Source organism: Penicillium soppii, assembly GCF_028829465.1.
Source record: "Penicillium soppii strain IBT 18220 chromosome Unknown utg000006l, whole genome shotgun sequence".
Lineage (NCBI taxonomy): Eukaryota > Fungi > Ascomycota > Eurotiomycetes > Eurotiales > Aspergillaceae > Penicillium > Penicillium soppii.
The window spans coordinates 1-16,923 of record NW_026643236.1 but is presented as its reverse complement, the minus strand read 5'-3'; the positions used below and the strand labels follow the sequence as shown (position 1 = coordinate 16,923).

At 50.0% G+C, this 16,923-nt stretch overlaps 3 protein-coding genes across 3 annotated transcripts; all 3 read left to right on the top strand.

Annotated features, from left to right (window-relative positions):
- Window positions 1–464: 464 nt before the first annotated feature.
- Window positions 465–960, top strand: N7529_007366 (uncharacterized protein; the record flags this gene model as incomplete). The annotated part of the gene is made up of 2 exons (XM_057242893.1): window positions 465–596; window positions 811–960. 2 exons carry the CDS (start codon window positions 465–467, stop codon window positions 958–960), a joined length of 282 nt encoding a protein of 93 aa, XP_057094431.1.
- A 2,029-nt stretch (window positions 961–2,989) lies between these two features.
- N7529_007365 (uncharacterized protein) lies at window positions 2,990–5,856 on the top strand (the record flags this gene model as incomplete). Its single annotated transcript, XM_057242892.1, has 2 exons — window positions 2,990–5,580; window positions 5,838–5,856. 2 exons carry the CDS (start codon window positions 2,990–2,992, stop codon window positions 5,854–5,856), a joined length of 2,610 nt encoding a protein of 869 aa, XP_057094430.1.
- Window positions 5,857–7,714: 1,858 nt separating this feature from the next.
- Window positions 7,715–13,458, top strand: N7529_007364 (uncharacterized protein; the record flags this gene model as incomplete). The annotated part of the gene is made up of 2 exons (XM_057242891.1): window positions 7,715–10,311; window positions 10,491–13,458. The coding sequence occupies 2 exons, from the start codon at window positions 7,715–7,717 to the stop codon at window positions 13,456–13,458; spliced, it is 5,565 nt and encodes a 1,854-aa protein (XP_057094429.1).
- Window positions 13,459–16,923: the final 3,465 nt, after the last annotated feature.

Here is a 16,923-nt window from a genome sequence, read left to right as displayed (position 1 = left end):
TTAAGGTAGAATCAGCTGTAATATCCAAATATTCAGTATACAAACCGGAACACATGTAAAAAATAGTTATTTACCTTAATGATTCAGCAGCTTTATAAATGCCAAGACCGATATTTTATGTATTGGTGGGCTTTCGTGGGGGCCCACGCCCAACCCACGGTGGGCCGGGGGTTGGGCTTGGGCCCAAATGTTCGACCCCCGGCCCACCGTGGGCTGGGCTTTGGGCCCGGTATTTGGGCCCAAAGTTGGGCTTTGCGGAAGACTAATTCTACGAATCATGGCGCTGGTAAAGGCTCCTAGAAGACAATTCAGGCTAGGCCTTGCCGCCATATTGCTACTGATCTGTCTCTTTGCGCCTGCCGTCTCTGCCTCCTATCACGGCAGTTATTTGCATGCCAGGCACAGATATGCAAAGCATGCGAGCTCATCTGTAGTGAGAAGCGTCGGAGACTTGCAGCGACGAGATGCGTATTCATGCGACGCTGCTAATCCATGCAGTAACGGAGCGTGCTGCGGAGCAAGTGGCTATTGTGGTTATGGCGACACATACTGCGGCGCTGGATGTGTGTCTAACTGCGATGCAACCGCCTAGTGCGGTAAGGATGCGGCAGTTGCTAACACGACATGTCCTCTCAATGTTTGCTGCAGTGAGTATGGATTCGTAAGTCTCCTTCTCGACATTTGCTATAAGCAGCACACTCACCTCAACTTGTAGTGTGGTACCACGAAGGACTTTTGTAGCAGTATGTATTTCTGTTTCGTATATTTCTATGACAGTTTACCTGCTAACCTGAAGTAGCTGGATGCTAGAGCAACTGTGTTCTGGACCCGAAGCCTCTAGGTGGTGCTGCAGCTGTCGACGTGCTGTCGAACAAAGTCATCGGATATTACGAGTCTTGGATGGCCCGGAAGGACTGCCACAAAGTCGCTCCTACCGACCTACCATGTACGATATCTTGACCACGACTTACGACAACCACAACCATGTAGACCTATAAGTGGCACTTTCATCATGATAAAATGCCCTGGCATTCCAAATATTCTATCCGAATTTTCATAAATAGAATAACCATGGAGTTATGGTCCGTTGAATCCGGTCATTTTTGATGCCAAAGTGCTTATCTAAGCATACACTAAACCCTTCTGAATTTCGTGGTCAAAACTAAACCCTTTTTGATTTTCGTGGTCAAAACTAAACCTCTTTCGGAACACGGCATAACTATCTGATAGATTCGATTCCAGGTTCGATTCCTATGCTGACTGGATCTCTCTACGCCCCTATTCGTATCACTTTGTCAGGACCCAAGTACTAAGCAGGTCTGACGATATATATCTCGCAGTCTATGTGAGACTGCGAGATGACTGCGAGATGGCCAGTTCGCAGGTGCGAACTGGACCCTATCCCACGGGGGGTGGTGCAGTCTGGCAGACTGCAGGGTAGGGTTTTTCCTTTACTATGGGAGGAAAAGTGGGTCGCACGCCTGACTGCGCACAAATTTCGTCGCCAGACTGCCGAGGTCTAGAGGCCTCTGATCGCTCTGAAATTTTAGGAAGTTAAAATAGCATATATGAATTTGCCCCCATTCGCATCGGAGCTTACACAGCCCTCTAGTTATCGAGAAAATGGTGATTGAAAATGCCGGGTTTTTCGAGATGTTTTGATGGGGTGCGGGAATCTAGAGGTGCGACCGGGGCCTGAGGCAGCCACTTGGTCACCACGATAAGATAAGCGGGTCGTATCCTGACTTCAGGTAAACTTCGCACCCCCACTACCGAGGGCTACAGACATTTGATGGATCTGAAATTTGCAGAGATTATAATATAGAGTGTTTTATTTATCTCGGTCAATTTTTAGACTATATGAGCATATATATGTGGGGCAGAGGGTGATCAAAAATGGGAGATGTTTTGATGGGGGCAAGAAAGGCTTGGCACTACAGTCAACACCACTCCCTATTCATGTTATTCACCACATTCACGGTGTTCACCTATTCATGTTGCTCAGCTATTCGTGTTGCTTAGCATATTCATGTTATTCAGCTATTCTAACAATATATGCCATTCACGTTATTCAGCCATTCATGTTGCTCAGCTATTCGTGTTGCTTAGCACATTCATGTTATTCAGCTATTCATGTTGCTTACCACATTCACGGTATTCACCCGTTTATGTTGCTCAGCTATTCGTGTTGCTTAGCACATTCATGTTATTCAGCTATTCCAACAATATATGCCATTCACGTTATTCAGCCATTCATGTTGCTTAGCTATTCGTGTTACTCACTATATTCATGTTATTCAGCCATTTCTAACATATATGCCATTCATATTGCTCACCACAATCATATTGCTTACCATATTCATGTTATTTAGCCATTCAAATCATATTAGGCTAACTGTTATATATATATATGATGAATGCCGTGCTATATGAGCAATGAATGCCCTGGGATAGGCTGAGGGCCCTTCCTAGCTGGCTAATGGCGTGTTGAGCCTGCGTGGGCTGGGAATGGACTGAAATGGGATGACTGCCATTTCTGAATAGGCTGAGGGCCCTTCCTGGCTGGCTAATGGCGTGTTGAGCCTACGTGGGCTGGGAATGGACTGAAATGGGATGACTGCCATGCCTAAATGGGCTGAAGGCCCTGCCTGACTGGCTAATGGTGCGTTGAGCCTGTGTGGCCGGTGAACGCCCTAAAATAGGATGACTGTCCTACCTGGCTGGCCAATGAATGCCCTGCCTATGTGGGGAAATGGGTGGTTTGATGTGTCAATTTAACGCCCCGGGCTAAATTATGCAACGTCGATCTTCGTATTATATATATATTTAGTATAAATAGGAGGGGTAACGGGGGCTGAAACGATGCCCGGTCGATATTAAAATTCTTCTTACACTAATTTGCCTGCACTCTTCGACTTAGTTTTTCCTCTAACCATTCACTACAGTTATCCTCCACTGTTTTTCTTTATTACTTAGCCTAACTACTACAATGGAACATCAACTTTTTTACCAGCCATCTACTACACTAGTGATCGTGTGTAAGTTATGCGAGTACGTTATTCGGCCGAAAGAGGTCTTCCGACACCTCCAATCAGCGAATCATCGTATTAAGAAGCCAAAAGCGCGCCAAATTGCCGAGGCGGTTCAGAGTTGGGACCGTACAGAGGAATGCGACGAATGGCAGCCACCGACTGTGGTTAATAACCCAATCCCGAATTTACCAGTTTATAGCGATGGTATTTTATGCGAGAAGGGCCAGTTTTGCCAATATCTCGCACGTACAGTAAAGACTATACAACAGCATTGGCGAGATCAGCATGGCTGGATCGCACCTCCAAACCGGGGCGGTAGTCGGCGCCAACAAGGGTTATCGGCAGCTGAACGGCATATCCAGCAATTCACACGTATTGTCCGGTGTCAGCGCGCGTTCACCCAGGGGCCGGGGTCGCATTACATTCGCGTTCAGACGCTCGGAGCCGAGGCCATTCCCGAGGCCGATTCGCTAGCAATATCTGATCATAATAGTCAGGTGATTGATCAGATGGAAAGAGCATATACCGAAAGACAAGAGCTTCCCCAGGTGATCGTGGCTAGCCAGCGAGACGAGACGAATCCATGGCTTCGGAGGACCCAATGGGCCGTCTATCTCCAAGGGATCAACCCGCACGACCTAGTGGACAGTGTCCGAGCCCCCGATCCCGAATCACTCGATCCCACCGAGCAGGCTGCCTACGCAATATGGGATTCAATGGCCACTGTGGCTCGTATCAGCCAGTTGATCTGCACCAAAACGAGCCACACTATTCGGTGCGAGGCTGTTCGGACTGAGCGGGATCGCCTGCCCCATCAACCACTACAAGCATATATGGATGGTGAAGCTGTTAAGCGACACACGGTCCCGTGGCAGCAGATTCTCATGTTTTTCACGCGCACGCAGGCCCCACATGATTGGGCTAGCCCCCACTACAGGTTTTCCAAACGCCAGCGAGCGGCTTGGGCCACATTATGGAGACTAGCCCAGGCAGAGCTTAGTGCCTCACCCATCGTAGGCCAGGGCAGGGCAGGCCATTCCAACACAGGCCTTTCCAACACAGGCCTTTCCAACACAGGCCTTTCCAACACAAGCCTTTCCAACACAGGCCAGTACATGGCAGGCCATTCCAACGCCGGGCAGGCCAACACAGGGCATTCCAACACAGGGCATTCCAACACAGGGCATTCAAACGCCGGCCAGAGCAGTGAAGACCTGAGCAGTTCGGACCAAAGCAGTATGCATTCAGGAAGTGATTCCGAGGACCAACAGCACCAAATCACTAGCGAATCCCCCTTTCAGCTCACTCCCCTTGACTCCGCCTGTCTAGATTTTTGCATTGAGCTATTGAACCACCGAACTAAGGTCGAGGACTATGAGAGCGCGCTTATCTGCGCTAGCGCGGTGCTTGGACGTGGGGAGGCAGGCTGGGGTACTGCCCAGAGCTATCCCCCAATATTGTCCAAAGTGATCAAGATTGCTCGGTTTATGGTGGTCCACAAAGCATTAAAGCTAGACCCAACGGCCGAGAAGATGATCCACCAACTAGCTACGCATCAGATGGCTGGCGAATGGGATACAGAGAGTCCGTTAGATTCGCCTGATTTCACGTTTTTAACGCAAACAACGGACGATTCGTTTTACAACGATAACGATGGAGATCAGGGGGCAGCACAGTCATCGCACTTTATTCAGTTTAGCCAGGGCCACACACAGGGCCACCGCCAACGATCATTCCGGGAGTGGGTGACCGAGATGGTCAGCCAGTTTATGGTCCGCGGCACCAACAGTCCAATGCAGTGGCTGTTAGATCTACGCACGTACGGCTTAAAGATCCATTATAACAGCACCGCCACAGGCCATGTTGGCTGGATGAACCAAGACCAGCTGTTATATCAACAGTACAGTTTCACTATGGGTGACTTCCGCGGCTTTACCCACGGCCTCGTAAGCTCCACACGCCAGATACTACACGAAGAGCTCCTGTTTAGTCAGGCTAGCTCAGTTCCCTCGATCCCGTGGCAGGCTATGTTTGATGATCCTACCGAGACCGCGCACGGGTGGAGCTTTTTAAAAGACACCCGTACGGTATGGCCTGTAGCCGGTAGCGAATGGATGGTGAATCGGGTCCGAAACGAGAGACCACTCCAGCAGCGTTTTATCGAGTCTAGTGCCGGCCGGCTCCGAATGTCCGCTATCGACGTTTATCTTCAACGGGTAGCCCATTTCCGCGAGAAGCTAGCCATTGCTGTCCACGTCAGCGGAGGCCAGCCTGCACGGGCGCCAGAGCTGTTAAGCATTCGGCACTACAATACTGACAGCGGAGGCCACCGGAATGTGTTTGTCGAAGATGGTCTGGTAGCGTTTGTTACGCAGTACCACAAAGGGTTTTATAGTACGAACGACGTGAAGGTTATTCATCGGTATCTACCCCGGGAAGTAGGTGAGCTAGTGGTTTGGTATCTATGGCTAGTGCTGCCGTTTGTGGAGAGATTGGAGGCGTACACACAGAAGGTGCGCGGGGAGGCATCTGATGCTGAGACGACTGGGTACGTTGGATATATATATACCCTCCTCACACACACACCCAATACACCCAACACACAGTTCAACACAGAGATCAACACACAGTTCAACACAGAGATCAAACACACACATATGTATATATGCCCCCCCTCTCTCTATCCCACGGGGGTACCTGGAGTCACGGTGACTCCAGGTTAGGGTTTTTCTTTTACTATGGGAGGAAAAGTGGGTCCATACCCTGACTTCAGGTTAACTTCTCACCCTGACTCCTTTGGTCTAGAGGCCTCCGATCAGTCTGAAAATTTGGAAAGTTATAATGGCACATATGAATTTGCCCCCATTTGCTCCGGAGCTTGCACAGCCCTCTGGTTGTCGAGAAAATGGTGATTGAAAATGTCGGGTTTTTCGAGATATTTTGATGGGGTGCGGGAATCTGGAGGTGCGACCGGGGCCTGAGGCAGCCACTTGGTCACCACGATAAGATAAGCGGGTCGCATCCTGACTTCAGGTAAACTTCGCACCCCCACTGCCGAGGGCTACAGACCTCTGATGGATCTGAAATTTGCAGAGGTTATAATATAGAGTGATTTATTTATCTCTGTTAATTTTTAGAATATAGGAGCATATATATGTGGGGTGGAGGGTGATCAAAAATGGGAGATGTTTTGATGGGGGACAAGAAAGGCTTGGCACTACAGCCATACAATACTCCCATTCCCATTTCATATCTTTCAAACCATCCATGTTATTCACACTATATATGCCATTCATGGGATCCAGCCATTGGTTTTTTTCACCACATTCATGTTACTCGCACTATGCATGGCATTTATGCTGCTCACCATATTTATATTATTCACTATATTTATGTTATTCACCATATTTATGTTATTCACCATATTTATGTTATTCACCATATTTATGTTATTCACCATATTTATGTTATTCACCATATTCACGTTATTAGGCCATTCATATTGCTCAGCTGTTCGTGTTGCTTACCATATTCATATTATTCACCCATTCATGTTGATCAGCCATTCATATTACTCAGCTATTCGTGTTGCTCACTACATTCATGTTATTCAGCTATTCATGTTGCTTACCATATTCATGTTATTCACCCATTCATGTTGCTTACCACATTCATGTTGCTTACCACATTCATGTTGCTCAGCTATTCGTGTTGCTCACCACATTCATGTTATTCAGTCATTCGTGTTACTCCGCCATTCATGTTATTCAGCCATTCCTAACATATATGCCATTCATGTTGCTCAGCTATTCGTGTTGCTCACCATATTCATGTTATTCAGCCATTCAAACCAGATTAGGCTAATTGTTATATATATATATATGATGAATGCCGTGCTATATGAGCAATTAATGCCCTAGGAAAGGCTGAATGCCCTGCCTGCCTGGCCAATGGCGTGTTGAGCCCATGTGGGCAACGACTGCCTTGAGATGGGATGACTGGGCGACCTAGATGGCCAATGAATGACCTGGGCTGAGCTGAGTGCCCTTCCTGTGTGGCCAATAGCGTGTTGAGCCTATGTGGGCAATGAATGCCCTCCTTGGCTGGCCAATGGGCTGCTGAGCCTGTGTGGGCAGTGAATGCCCTGCCTGGCTGGCCAATGAGCTGCTGAGCCTGTATGGGCTGGGAATGGACTGAAATGGGATGACTACCATGCCTTAATGGGCTGAGGGCCCTTCCTGGCTGGCCAATGAGCTGCTGAGCCTGTATGGGCTGGGAATGGACTGAAATGGGATGACTGCCATGCCTGAATGGGCTGAGGGCCCTTACTGGCTGGCTAATGGGCTGCTGAGCCTATATGGGCTGGGAAAGGACTGAAACGGGATGACTGCCCTGCCTAGGTGAGCTGAGGGCCAGCCTATGTGGCTAGTGGCAGCCCTGCATATGTGGGGAATCAGTGGTTGACCTGTCAATCTAAGGCCCGGGCCGAAACGCACTATGTCGATCATCGTATTCTATATATAGTGTGTGCAGGTGGGGTAACGGGGGCTGAAACGATCCCCCGGCCTATTTTGAAATTCTTCTCACACTAACCTGCCCGCCCTTTCTACTCTGCTTTTCCTCTCTCTTTCATCTTCGTTATCCTTCACTGTTTTCTTTCATTACTTACCCCCACTACCACAATGGAACATCAGCTTTTTCACCAGCCATCAACCACGCCCGTGATTGTATGTAAGCTATGTGAATATGGTGTTCGACCAAAAGAGGTTTCTCGCCACCTCCAATCTGCTAATCATCGGATGCCGAAGCCGAAAGCGCGCCAAATTGCCGAGGCAGTTCAACAATGGGAGCGTACGGCAGAATGTGATGAATGGCAGCCACCCTTAGTGGTGAATCAGCCCGTTGCTAATTTGCCTGTTTATTCAGATGGCATTTTATGCGAGCAAGGCCCGATGTGCCAGTTCGTTGCCCGGTCAATTAGCACTATGCGTGTTCACTGGCGTGATCATCATAGCTGGGTAGCTCCTACAAACCGGGGCGGTCGTCGGCGGCAGCATACTTCATCAGCTGCGGAGCAACAAATCCAACAATTCACTCGAATCGTCCGATGCCAACGTGCGTTTAATCACGGGCTAGGGTCCCATTACATCCGCGTTCAAACCCTCGGAGCCGAGGCCATTCCCGAGGCCGATTCGCTAGCAATATCTGATCATAATAGTCAGGTGATTGATCAGATGGAAAGAGCATATGCCGAAAGAGAAGAGCTCCCCCAGGTGATCGTGGCCAGCCAGCGAGACGAGACGAATCCATGGCTTCGGAGGACCCAGTGGGCCGTCTATCTCCAGGGGATCAACCCGCACGACCTAGTGGACTGTGTCCGAGCCCCCGATCCCGAAGCGCCCGATCAGACCGAGCAGGCCGCCTATACAATTTGGAATTCAATGGCCACTGTAGCTCGCATCAGCCAGTTGATCTGCACCAAAACGAGCCACACCATTCGGTGCGAGGCTGTTCGGACTGAGCGGGATCGCCTGCCACATCAACCACTACAAGCATATATGGATGGTGATAATGTTAAGCGACACACGATCCCGTGGCAGCAGATTCTCATGTTTTTCACGCGCACGCAGGCCCCACATGATTGGGCTAGCCCCCACTACAGGTTTTCCAAACGCCAGCGAGCGACATGGGCCACATTATGGAGACTAGCCCAGGCAGAGCTTAGTGCCTCACCCATCGTAGGCCAGGGCAGAGCAGGCCATTCCAACGCCGGCCAGGGCAGGGCAGGCCATTCCAACACAGGCCTTTCCAACACAGGCCATCCCAACACAGGCCAGGGCAGGGCAGGCCTTTCCAACACAGGCCAGGGCATGGCAGGCCATTCCAACGCCGGCCAGGGCAGTGAAGATCTAGACCAGGGCAGTGAAGACCTGAGCAGTTCGGACCAAAGCAGTGTGCAATCAGGAAGTGATTCCGAGGAACAACAGGACCAAGTCACTAGCGAATCACCCTTTCAGCTCACACCCCTCGACTCCGCCTGTCTGGATTTTTGCATTGAGCTATTGAACCACCGAACTAAGGTCGAGGACTATGAGAGCGCGCTCATCTGCGCTAGCGCGGTGCTTGGACGTGGAGAGGCAGGCTGGGGCACTGCCCAGAGCTATCCCCCAATCTTGTCAAAAGTGATTAAGATTGCCCGGTTTATGGTGGTCCACAAAGCATTAAAGCTAGACCCAACGGCCGAGAAGATGATCCACCAACTAGCTACGCATCAGATGGCTGGCGAATGGGATACGGAAAGTCCGTTAGATTCACCTGATTTCACATTTTTAACGCAAACAACGGACGATTCGTTTTACAACTTTGATAGTGGCCTAGATCAGGGCACACCTCCGTCATCGCACTTTATTCAGTTCAGCCAGGGCCACACACAGGGCCACACACAGGGCCACAGCCAACGATCATTCCGGGAGTGGGTGACCGAGATGGTCAGCCAGTTTATGGTCCGCGGCACTAACAGTCCAATGCAGTGGCTGTTAGATCTCCGCACCTACGGCTTGAAGATCCATTATAACAGCACCGCCACAGGCCATGTTGGCTGGATGAACCAGGACCAGCTGTTATATCAACAGTACAGTTTCACTATGGGTGACTTCCGCGGCTTTACCCACGGCCTCGTAAGCTCCACACTCCAGATACTACACGAAGAGCTCCTGTTTAGTCAGGCTAGCTCAGTTCCCACGATCCCGTGGCAGGCTATCTATGATGATCCCACCGAGACCGCGCACGGGTGGAGCTTTCTAAAAGACACTCGCACGGTATGGCCTGTGGCCGGTAGCGAATGGATGGTGAATCGGGTCCGAAACGAGAGACCACTCCAGCATCGTTTCATCGAGTCTAGTGCCGGCCGGCTCCGAATGTCGAATGTGCACAGTTATCTCCAACGGGTAGCCCATTTCCGCGAGAAGCTAGCCATTGCTGTCCACGTCAGCGGAGGCCAGCCTGCACGGGCACCAGAGCTGTTAAGCATTCGGCACTACAATACTGACAGCGGAGGCCACCGGAATGTCTTTGTCGAAGATGGTCTGGTAGCGTTTGTTACGCAGTACCATAAAGGGTTTTATAGTACGAACGACGTGAAGGTTATTCATCGGTATCTACCCCGGGAAGTCGGTGAGCTAGTGGTTTGGTATCTATGGCTAGTGCTGCCGTTTGTGGAGAGATTGGAGGCGTACACACAGAAGGTGCGCGGGGAGGCATCTGATGCTGAGACGACCGGGTACGTTGGATATATATATACCCCCCTCACACACACACCCAACACACCCAACACACAGATCAACACAGAGATCAACACACAGTTCAACACAGAGATCAAACATATATATTGCCCCCGCTCTCTCTCACACGCACCCACCCAACACACACATATATATACACTAACACGTTCACTACCAGCCCCCGTCGACAGGCATATCTATGGTCCCCTGACCCTGGCACCGGCCGACAGTGGTCTTCAGAGAGACTCAGAGAAGTTCTAAAGCGAGAAACCACCATTGGTTTGAACGGGCACGCCATCAATCTCCATGCATACCGAGACATCGCTATTGGGATCAGCCGACGATTCATGCGGCCATCGAGCATATTCCCCAATAATGCCCAACAGGACAGCCGGGCCGAGGCATCCCAAGAAGATGACGAAGATGGGATCAATGCCGAGCAATGGATGGGCCATATTGCCGATCTCCAAGCAGCCCATTCATCCCATGTGGCCGGGATGATCTATGGCCGCGGGATCACCGAGCAGCCCGGTACAACGGCCCACCGGCGAGAGATGTTTCGGCTCAGCAGCACCGATTGGCACCGCTTTCTAGGCTTTGTGTCCGCTGATGACGGAGGGGCCGAGAGCGCATTAGGGCTCGCGCAGCGTTCGCCATGGCAAAAGGAAGCTGAGATGAGCCGTACGGAGCGCCGGTGGCAGCTAGCCCAGGCCGCCATCGAGCCTGAGATGCAACGGATGATGGGTAACACCGGGCTACGGCTTCGAGGTGTGCAGGCACCGGCATTAGCTGCCATTCAACAGGGCCAGAGCCCAGTGGTGGCTGTGATGCCCACCGGGGGCGGCAAGAGCCTGCTATTCATGCTACCCGCGTGGATCAGCCCCCGAGGGGTAACGGTGGTCGTCGTGCCGTTAATTGCACTACGGGGGGATCTGGTCCACCGTTGCCGGCAGCTCGGCATCGCATGTGTGGAATGGGAGAGCCGGCGGCCGGCCGATCAGGCATCCATTGTACTGGTCACGCCCGAATCGGCTATTACGGAGGACTTTATGACGTTCTTGAACAGGCAGCGGCTCGGCCATCGGCTAGATCGAATTGTGATTGATGAATGCCACGTTGTGCTAAATGACCAAAGCCAATTCCGGCCTGCCATGGCCCAACTGGGCAGGTTGATCGTGGCCCAGGCCCAGATGATATATCTAACGGCTACGTTACCCCCGGCAGCCGAGGACCAGCTATTCCGGCGTTTACGGACTACCCGCGAGAAGGCCCATATGTTTCGAGCGCGGACCTATCGGACTAATGTTGCGTACCGGCTCTGGCAACCCAACGTGCCGAGTCGGTACCGAAACGGCTACGATTGGATCGAACGTCCCGAGATCGTGAGATTCATTCAGGACCGTGTTCGGCGTGCCCGCTGCGCGGCTGGCCGAGTGGTCATTTATGGGCCCACTACTAAGATCGTCGAGCACATTGCCCAGATCGTAGGCAGTGAAGCATACCATAGCCGAGTACTCGATCGTCCGGGGGTGCTAGCCCGATTTCAGGCTGATCCCACCGGCGTGGTGGCCGCAACTAGTGCGCTAGGTATGGGGGTTGATATCCCCAACATCCGGTGTATCATTCACATCGGGGTGCCGCGCAGTCTGCTAGACTACGCGCAAGAGAGTGGGCGAGCGGGCCGGGATGGGGACCGCAGTGAGGCCATTATCATTCAGCCCGAGGGGTTCCAGCGGCCAATATGGGACCAAATCCATGAGGACCCCATCAAGGCTCAGGCGGAGCAGAGCCGGCTAGATCGTTATATATATAACGGAGGGTGTCGACGGGTTATTCTCGATGAGTATCTCGATGGGCATGAAAGGCAGTATTGCGGGGATTCTGAAGCTATGGAACAACGTTGTGATGGCTGTGATCCGGAGTGGCTAGCTAACGAAGAAAAGCTTGAGAGTGAGGTGGCGAGTGAGCTGGCCGTTGAGGGGGGCAGTGGTGGGGGCAGTGATGGGGGCAGTGAGAGAAACAGCCCAGCCCATGGCCCAGCCCCAACATATAGGTCGGAGCCCATGGAAGATATCCAGTACGGTTCAATTGAGGCCAGCCACGATGCCCAAGGACCGAGGCCATCATCGAGCGATTCGGAGGCCAGTGGCCAGCGCAGTGATAGCGAATCGACTACGTTCCGATCTCAAGTTCGATCTACCAGTCCAATGTATCGGCGGAGTGTTGAACCAGGCAGGCACCACTTAGCCGCGCCAGAATGGCCGGTGCAGTCATCAGGGCATTCAGGATCATCATTACCCGCTCAGCTCAGCCATTCAGCCCAGCTCAGCCATTCACACCCAGCAGCCCAGCTAGGCCATTCAGGCACAGCAGCCCATTCAGGCCATTCAGGCACAGCAGCCCATTCAGGCCATTCAGGCAAAGCAGCCCATTCACGCCCAGCAGCCCATTCAGGCACAGCAGCCCATTCAGGCACAGCAGCCCATTCAGCCCAGCTCAGCCATTCAGCCCAGCCAGGCCATTCAGCCCGGCAAGACCCGTTATTACCCGCAAGTTCAGCTCCGTGCATACCAACAGAGGCCGCCCAACGGTTTCAACGCCAGGACCGAGAGAGAGAGGCAGCCCGGGTTAGTTACCAGCAAGCCCGCCAAGAGATCAGTGCCGGGCTCGAGTTTTTACAGCAACAGGCGCAGTTATGGGTCGGACGATGCTGGTTTTGTGCCCAACGCGGGCTTCATGAGCAGCATGACTTATACGAGTGCGGGGCACAGGCACAGTCCGGCTACACATCGGCAAAGAGTTGGTGGATTCGTGTGCGGCGGCAGATTAAATATGCGGTATTCGCCGGGTGCTTTGGGTGCGGGATGCCACAGGCGATCTGCGATCGATATATTAGTGGCGGGCAGGGGCAGTGTATGTACCGGGGGCTGTTATTATCGGGGGTGGCAATGATGGTGTACAGCGAGGGCAGTGAGACAATTCAGGAGGCGTGGGCTCAGCGGCTACAAACACAGGGAGTGCAGATGGAGAATGAGGGTGAGCTTGTACGGTTTTTGGGATCCCGGTTTGACGGAGATACGGTGCAGCTCGTGCACGAATATATATGGCTTCGAAGGAGGTGGATCGAGTATGGCGAGAGGGTATAGGGCGAGTTCAGATATATATAGGTGAATTCAATAAAGATGTACGGGAGGTATCAGATACATTACTAAGAATTCGGCAATATAGAGAACAAGGATAGTATAGAGGGGGAATAGCTTAGGCAGGGCATGAATTACCAACACAGGCTATATAGGACATTAATCGGCCATGGAGGGTATTTATTGGCCATAGAGAGCATGCATTGGCTAGAGAGAGCATGCATTGGCTAGAGAGAGCATGCATTGGCTAGAGAGAGCATGCATTGGCCATGTAGAGCATTGATTGGCCATGTAGAGCATTCATTGGCCATGGAGAGCATGCATTGGCCAGAGAGAGTATGCATTGGCCAGAGAGAGCATGCATTAGCCATGGAGAGCGTTTATTAGCCAGACAGGGCATGCAGAGTATTTAATAGCCATGGAGGGCATTCATTGGCTAGAGAAATCATTCGTTAGCCAGAGAGAGCATTCATTGACCAGAGAGAGCATTCATTAGCCAGAGAGAGCATACATTGGCCAGGTAGGGCATTCATTGGCCATAGAGAGCATTCATTGGCCATAGAGAGCATTCATTGGCCATGGAGAGCATGCATTGGCCAGAGAGAGCATGCATTGGCCATGTAGAGCATTCATTGGCCATGGAGGGCAGGCATTAGCCAGAGAGAGCATTCATTGGCCAGAGAGAGCATTTATTGGCCAGAGAGAGCAGGCATTAGCCATAGAGGGCATTCATTGCCCGCCCAAATCATCCCATCATTACCACCACAGGTCGATCAATCACACCATTCACACCATTTATTTGTAATATAGGCAGGGCATTGATCACCAGCCCAGTCACGCCGTATAGGGCAGGCGTTACCCACATAGGCGGGGCATTTAGCACAGATATATATAGTATAACCACCACATTCAGGCAGGGCATTCATTACGCACATAAGCTATGGATTCGTTACCGATATATATAGTATAGCGATCACATTCAGGAAGGGCATTAATCAACCATACAAGGCAGGCATTACACTGATAAATATATAAGAATGATCGCATTTAACAAGGGCATTCATTAAAGATATATATAGATCAGACATCACATATAGGGAGGGCATTTATCGGCGGCGGAGTATTACCATACCGAGCATTACCAACACCGGCTCGGCAGGCATTACCGGCGCAGCTCAGGCATTTCGGGCAGGCATTCCCCATATAGGCAGTACAGGCATCACCGGCCCAGGTCAGCGTTTCACAGCATTTAGGCCCGTCGTTGCCAAGCCCGGTCAGGCGGTGTATATATCCGGTTTTATTATTATAAGCTCGCGTAGTCAGGCAAGGATATTAACAGTATATTACATATATATATAGCTTCGAAGGTAGTACATTAAATATTCGGAGAAAATATCGGCGAATATATATTCGTTCATATATGGAGTATATAATATATATATATATTATAACTTCAGGGTAGACATATATCGGAAAGGGTTTTACATCGTGGTTCGGTCAAGGATCGATATACATTTAGCGATAAGTATATAAACGGGGATTTGAAAGACGAGAGGAGAGGAATATCAGTAATCGATACGGACTAGTAATAGATAGACGGGTAAGGGTGTTTAATTAAGAGAGGGGTAAAGTTTTGTAATCAGGAGAGGGGTTAGGGATAGTAATGGATTCAGGGGTAAGAGATAGTAATAGATTCAGGGGTAAGAGATAGTAGTAAAGAAAGAGAGACGGGATAGTAAGAAGTCAAGAAGATAGAATTATAGTATAGCGAGGGGTAAGGGTTTACAGTATAGCGAGGGGTGAGGGTTACAGATAAGGGGTGAGGGTTATAGTAGTTCGAGGGGTCAGGGTTATAGATAAAGGGGTGAGGGTTACAGATAAGGGTTGAGGGTTACAGATGAGGGGTGAGGGTTATAGATGAGGGGTGAGCGTTATAGATAAGGGGTGAGGGATAGTAATAGATTAAGGAGTAAGAGATAGTAGTAAAGAGAGGGATCCGGGATAGTAATTCGTAAAGAAGATCGAATACGAGGATATAAGGGGCAAGGGTTTATAGTACAACTCGGGGTATAGGATAGTCATAGTTTTTAGAGGGTAAATTATGGTAATTTATAAAGAATCGATAATATAAAGAAAAGTGCAAGATAGTTAGAAACAGAGGGATCAGGGTTTTAGATAAGGGGTGAGGGTTATAGTAGTTCCAGGGGTCAGGGTTAACAGCGGTTTTCGAGGTAAGGGTCCGTAGCAGTGAAAGTTCAAGTGGTTACCAAGCGCGGTCAGGCAGCATATATATCAGGGTTTAATATTATCGGGCGAGGGTAGTCAGGCAAGCGTAAAAATGGTATATTAAATATATATATAAGTTCGAAGGGAGTACATAGAATATAACGAGAAGACAGCGGCGAATATATATTTCAAGATATGTAGTATATATAATATATCGATATTATCCGTTCCGGGGAATGATATATCCGCGAAGGATTGATAGGGTAGTTAGGTTTCGGATAGATAGATATAGATATAAAGAGGGACATACAATAGGAGGAGAGATTAATATCAGTGATAGATATCGATTCGTAATCGATAGAGGGGTAAGGATAGTAATAGATTTCGGGATCCGGGATAGGAATCATTAAAGAAGATGGAATATCAGGACATTCAGGGATTTGGAATTATCATATAGCTCGGGGCAAGGGGTTATAGTATAGCGGGGGGTGAAAGATAGTTATAGTTTATAGAGGATAAGTTAACGTAATAGATCAAGAATCGATAGTATATAGAAAGGTAAAGGATAATTAAAGATAAGGAGTGAGGGTGATAGATAAGAGGTGAAGTATAGTAGTTGACTCAGGAGTCCGAGATAGTAGTAAAGAGAGGGATACGGAATAGTAATTTATAAAGAAGATCGAATAGGCGGATGTCAAGGGGTAAGGGTTTATAGTACAAGTCGGGGTATCGGATGGTTATAGTTAATAGAGAGTAAATTATCGTAATTCATCCAGAATAGGTAGTATAAAGAAAGGAAAAGGAAAGTTGTAGATAAGGGGTGAGGGTTGTAGATGATTGGTGAGGGTTGTAGATGATTGGTGAGGGTTGTAGATAAGGGGTGAGGGTTGTAGATGAGGGGTGAGGGTTGTAGATGATTGGTGAGGGTTGTACATAAGGGGTGAGGGTTGTAGATGAGGGGTGAGGGATTTAGATCAGGGGTGAGGGATTTAGATGAGGGGTGAGGGATTTAGATGAGGGGTGAGGGATGTAGATGAGGGGTGAGGGTTGTACATAAGGATAAGGGGTGAGGGTTTTAGATGAGGGGTAAGGGATTGAGATAAGGGGTGAGGGTTTTAGTAGTTCGAGGGGTGAGGGCTCGTAGCAGTGAGGGTTGAAGTCGTTATTAGGGCCCGTGGCAGTTTGTCCATGTTCCCCAGGTTCGGGGCTTAGGGCTTTAGGGCTTTAGGGCTTTAGGGCTTAGGG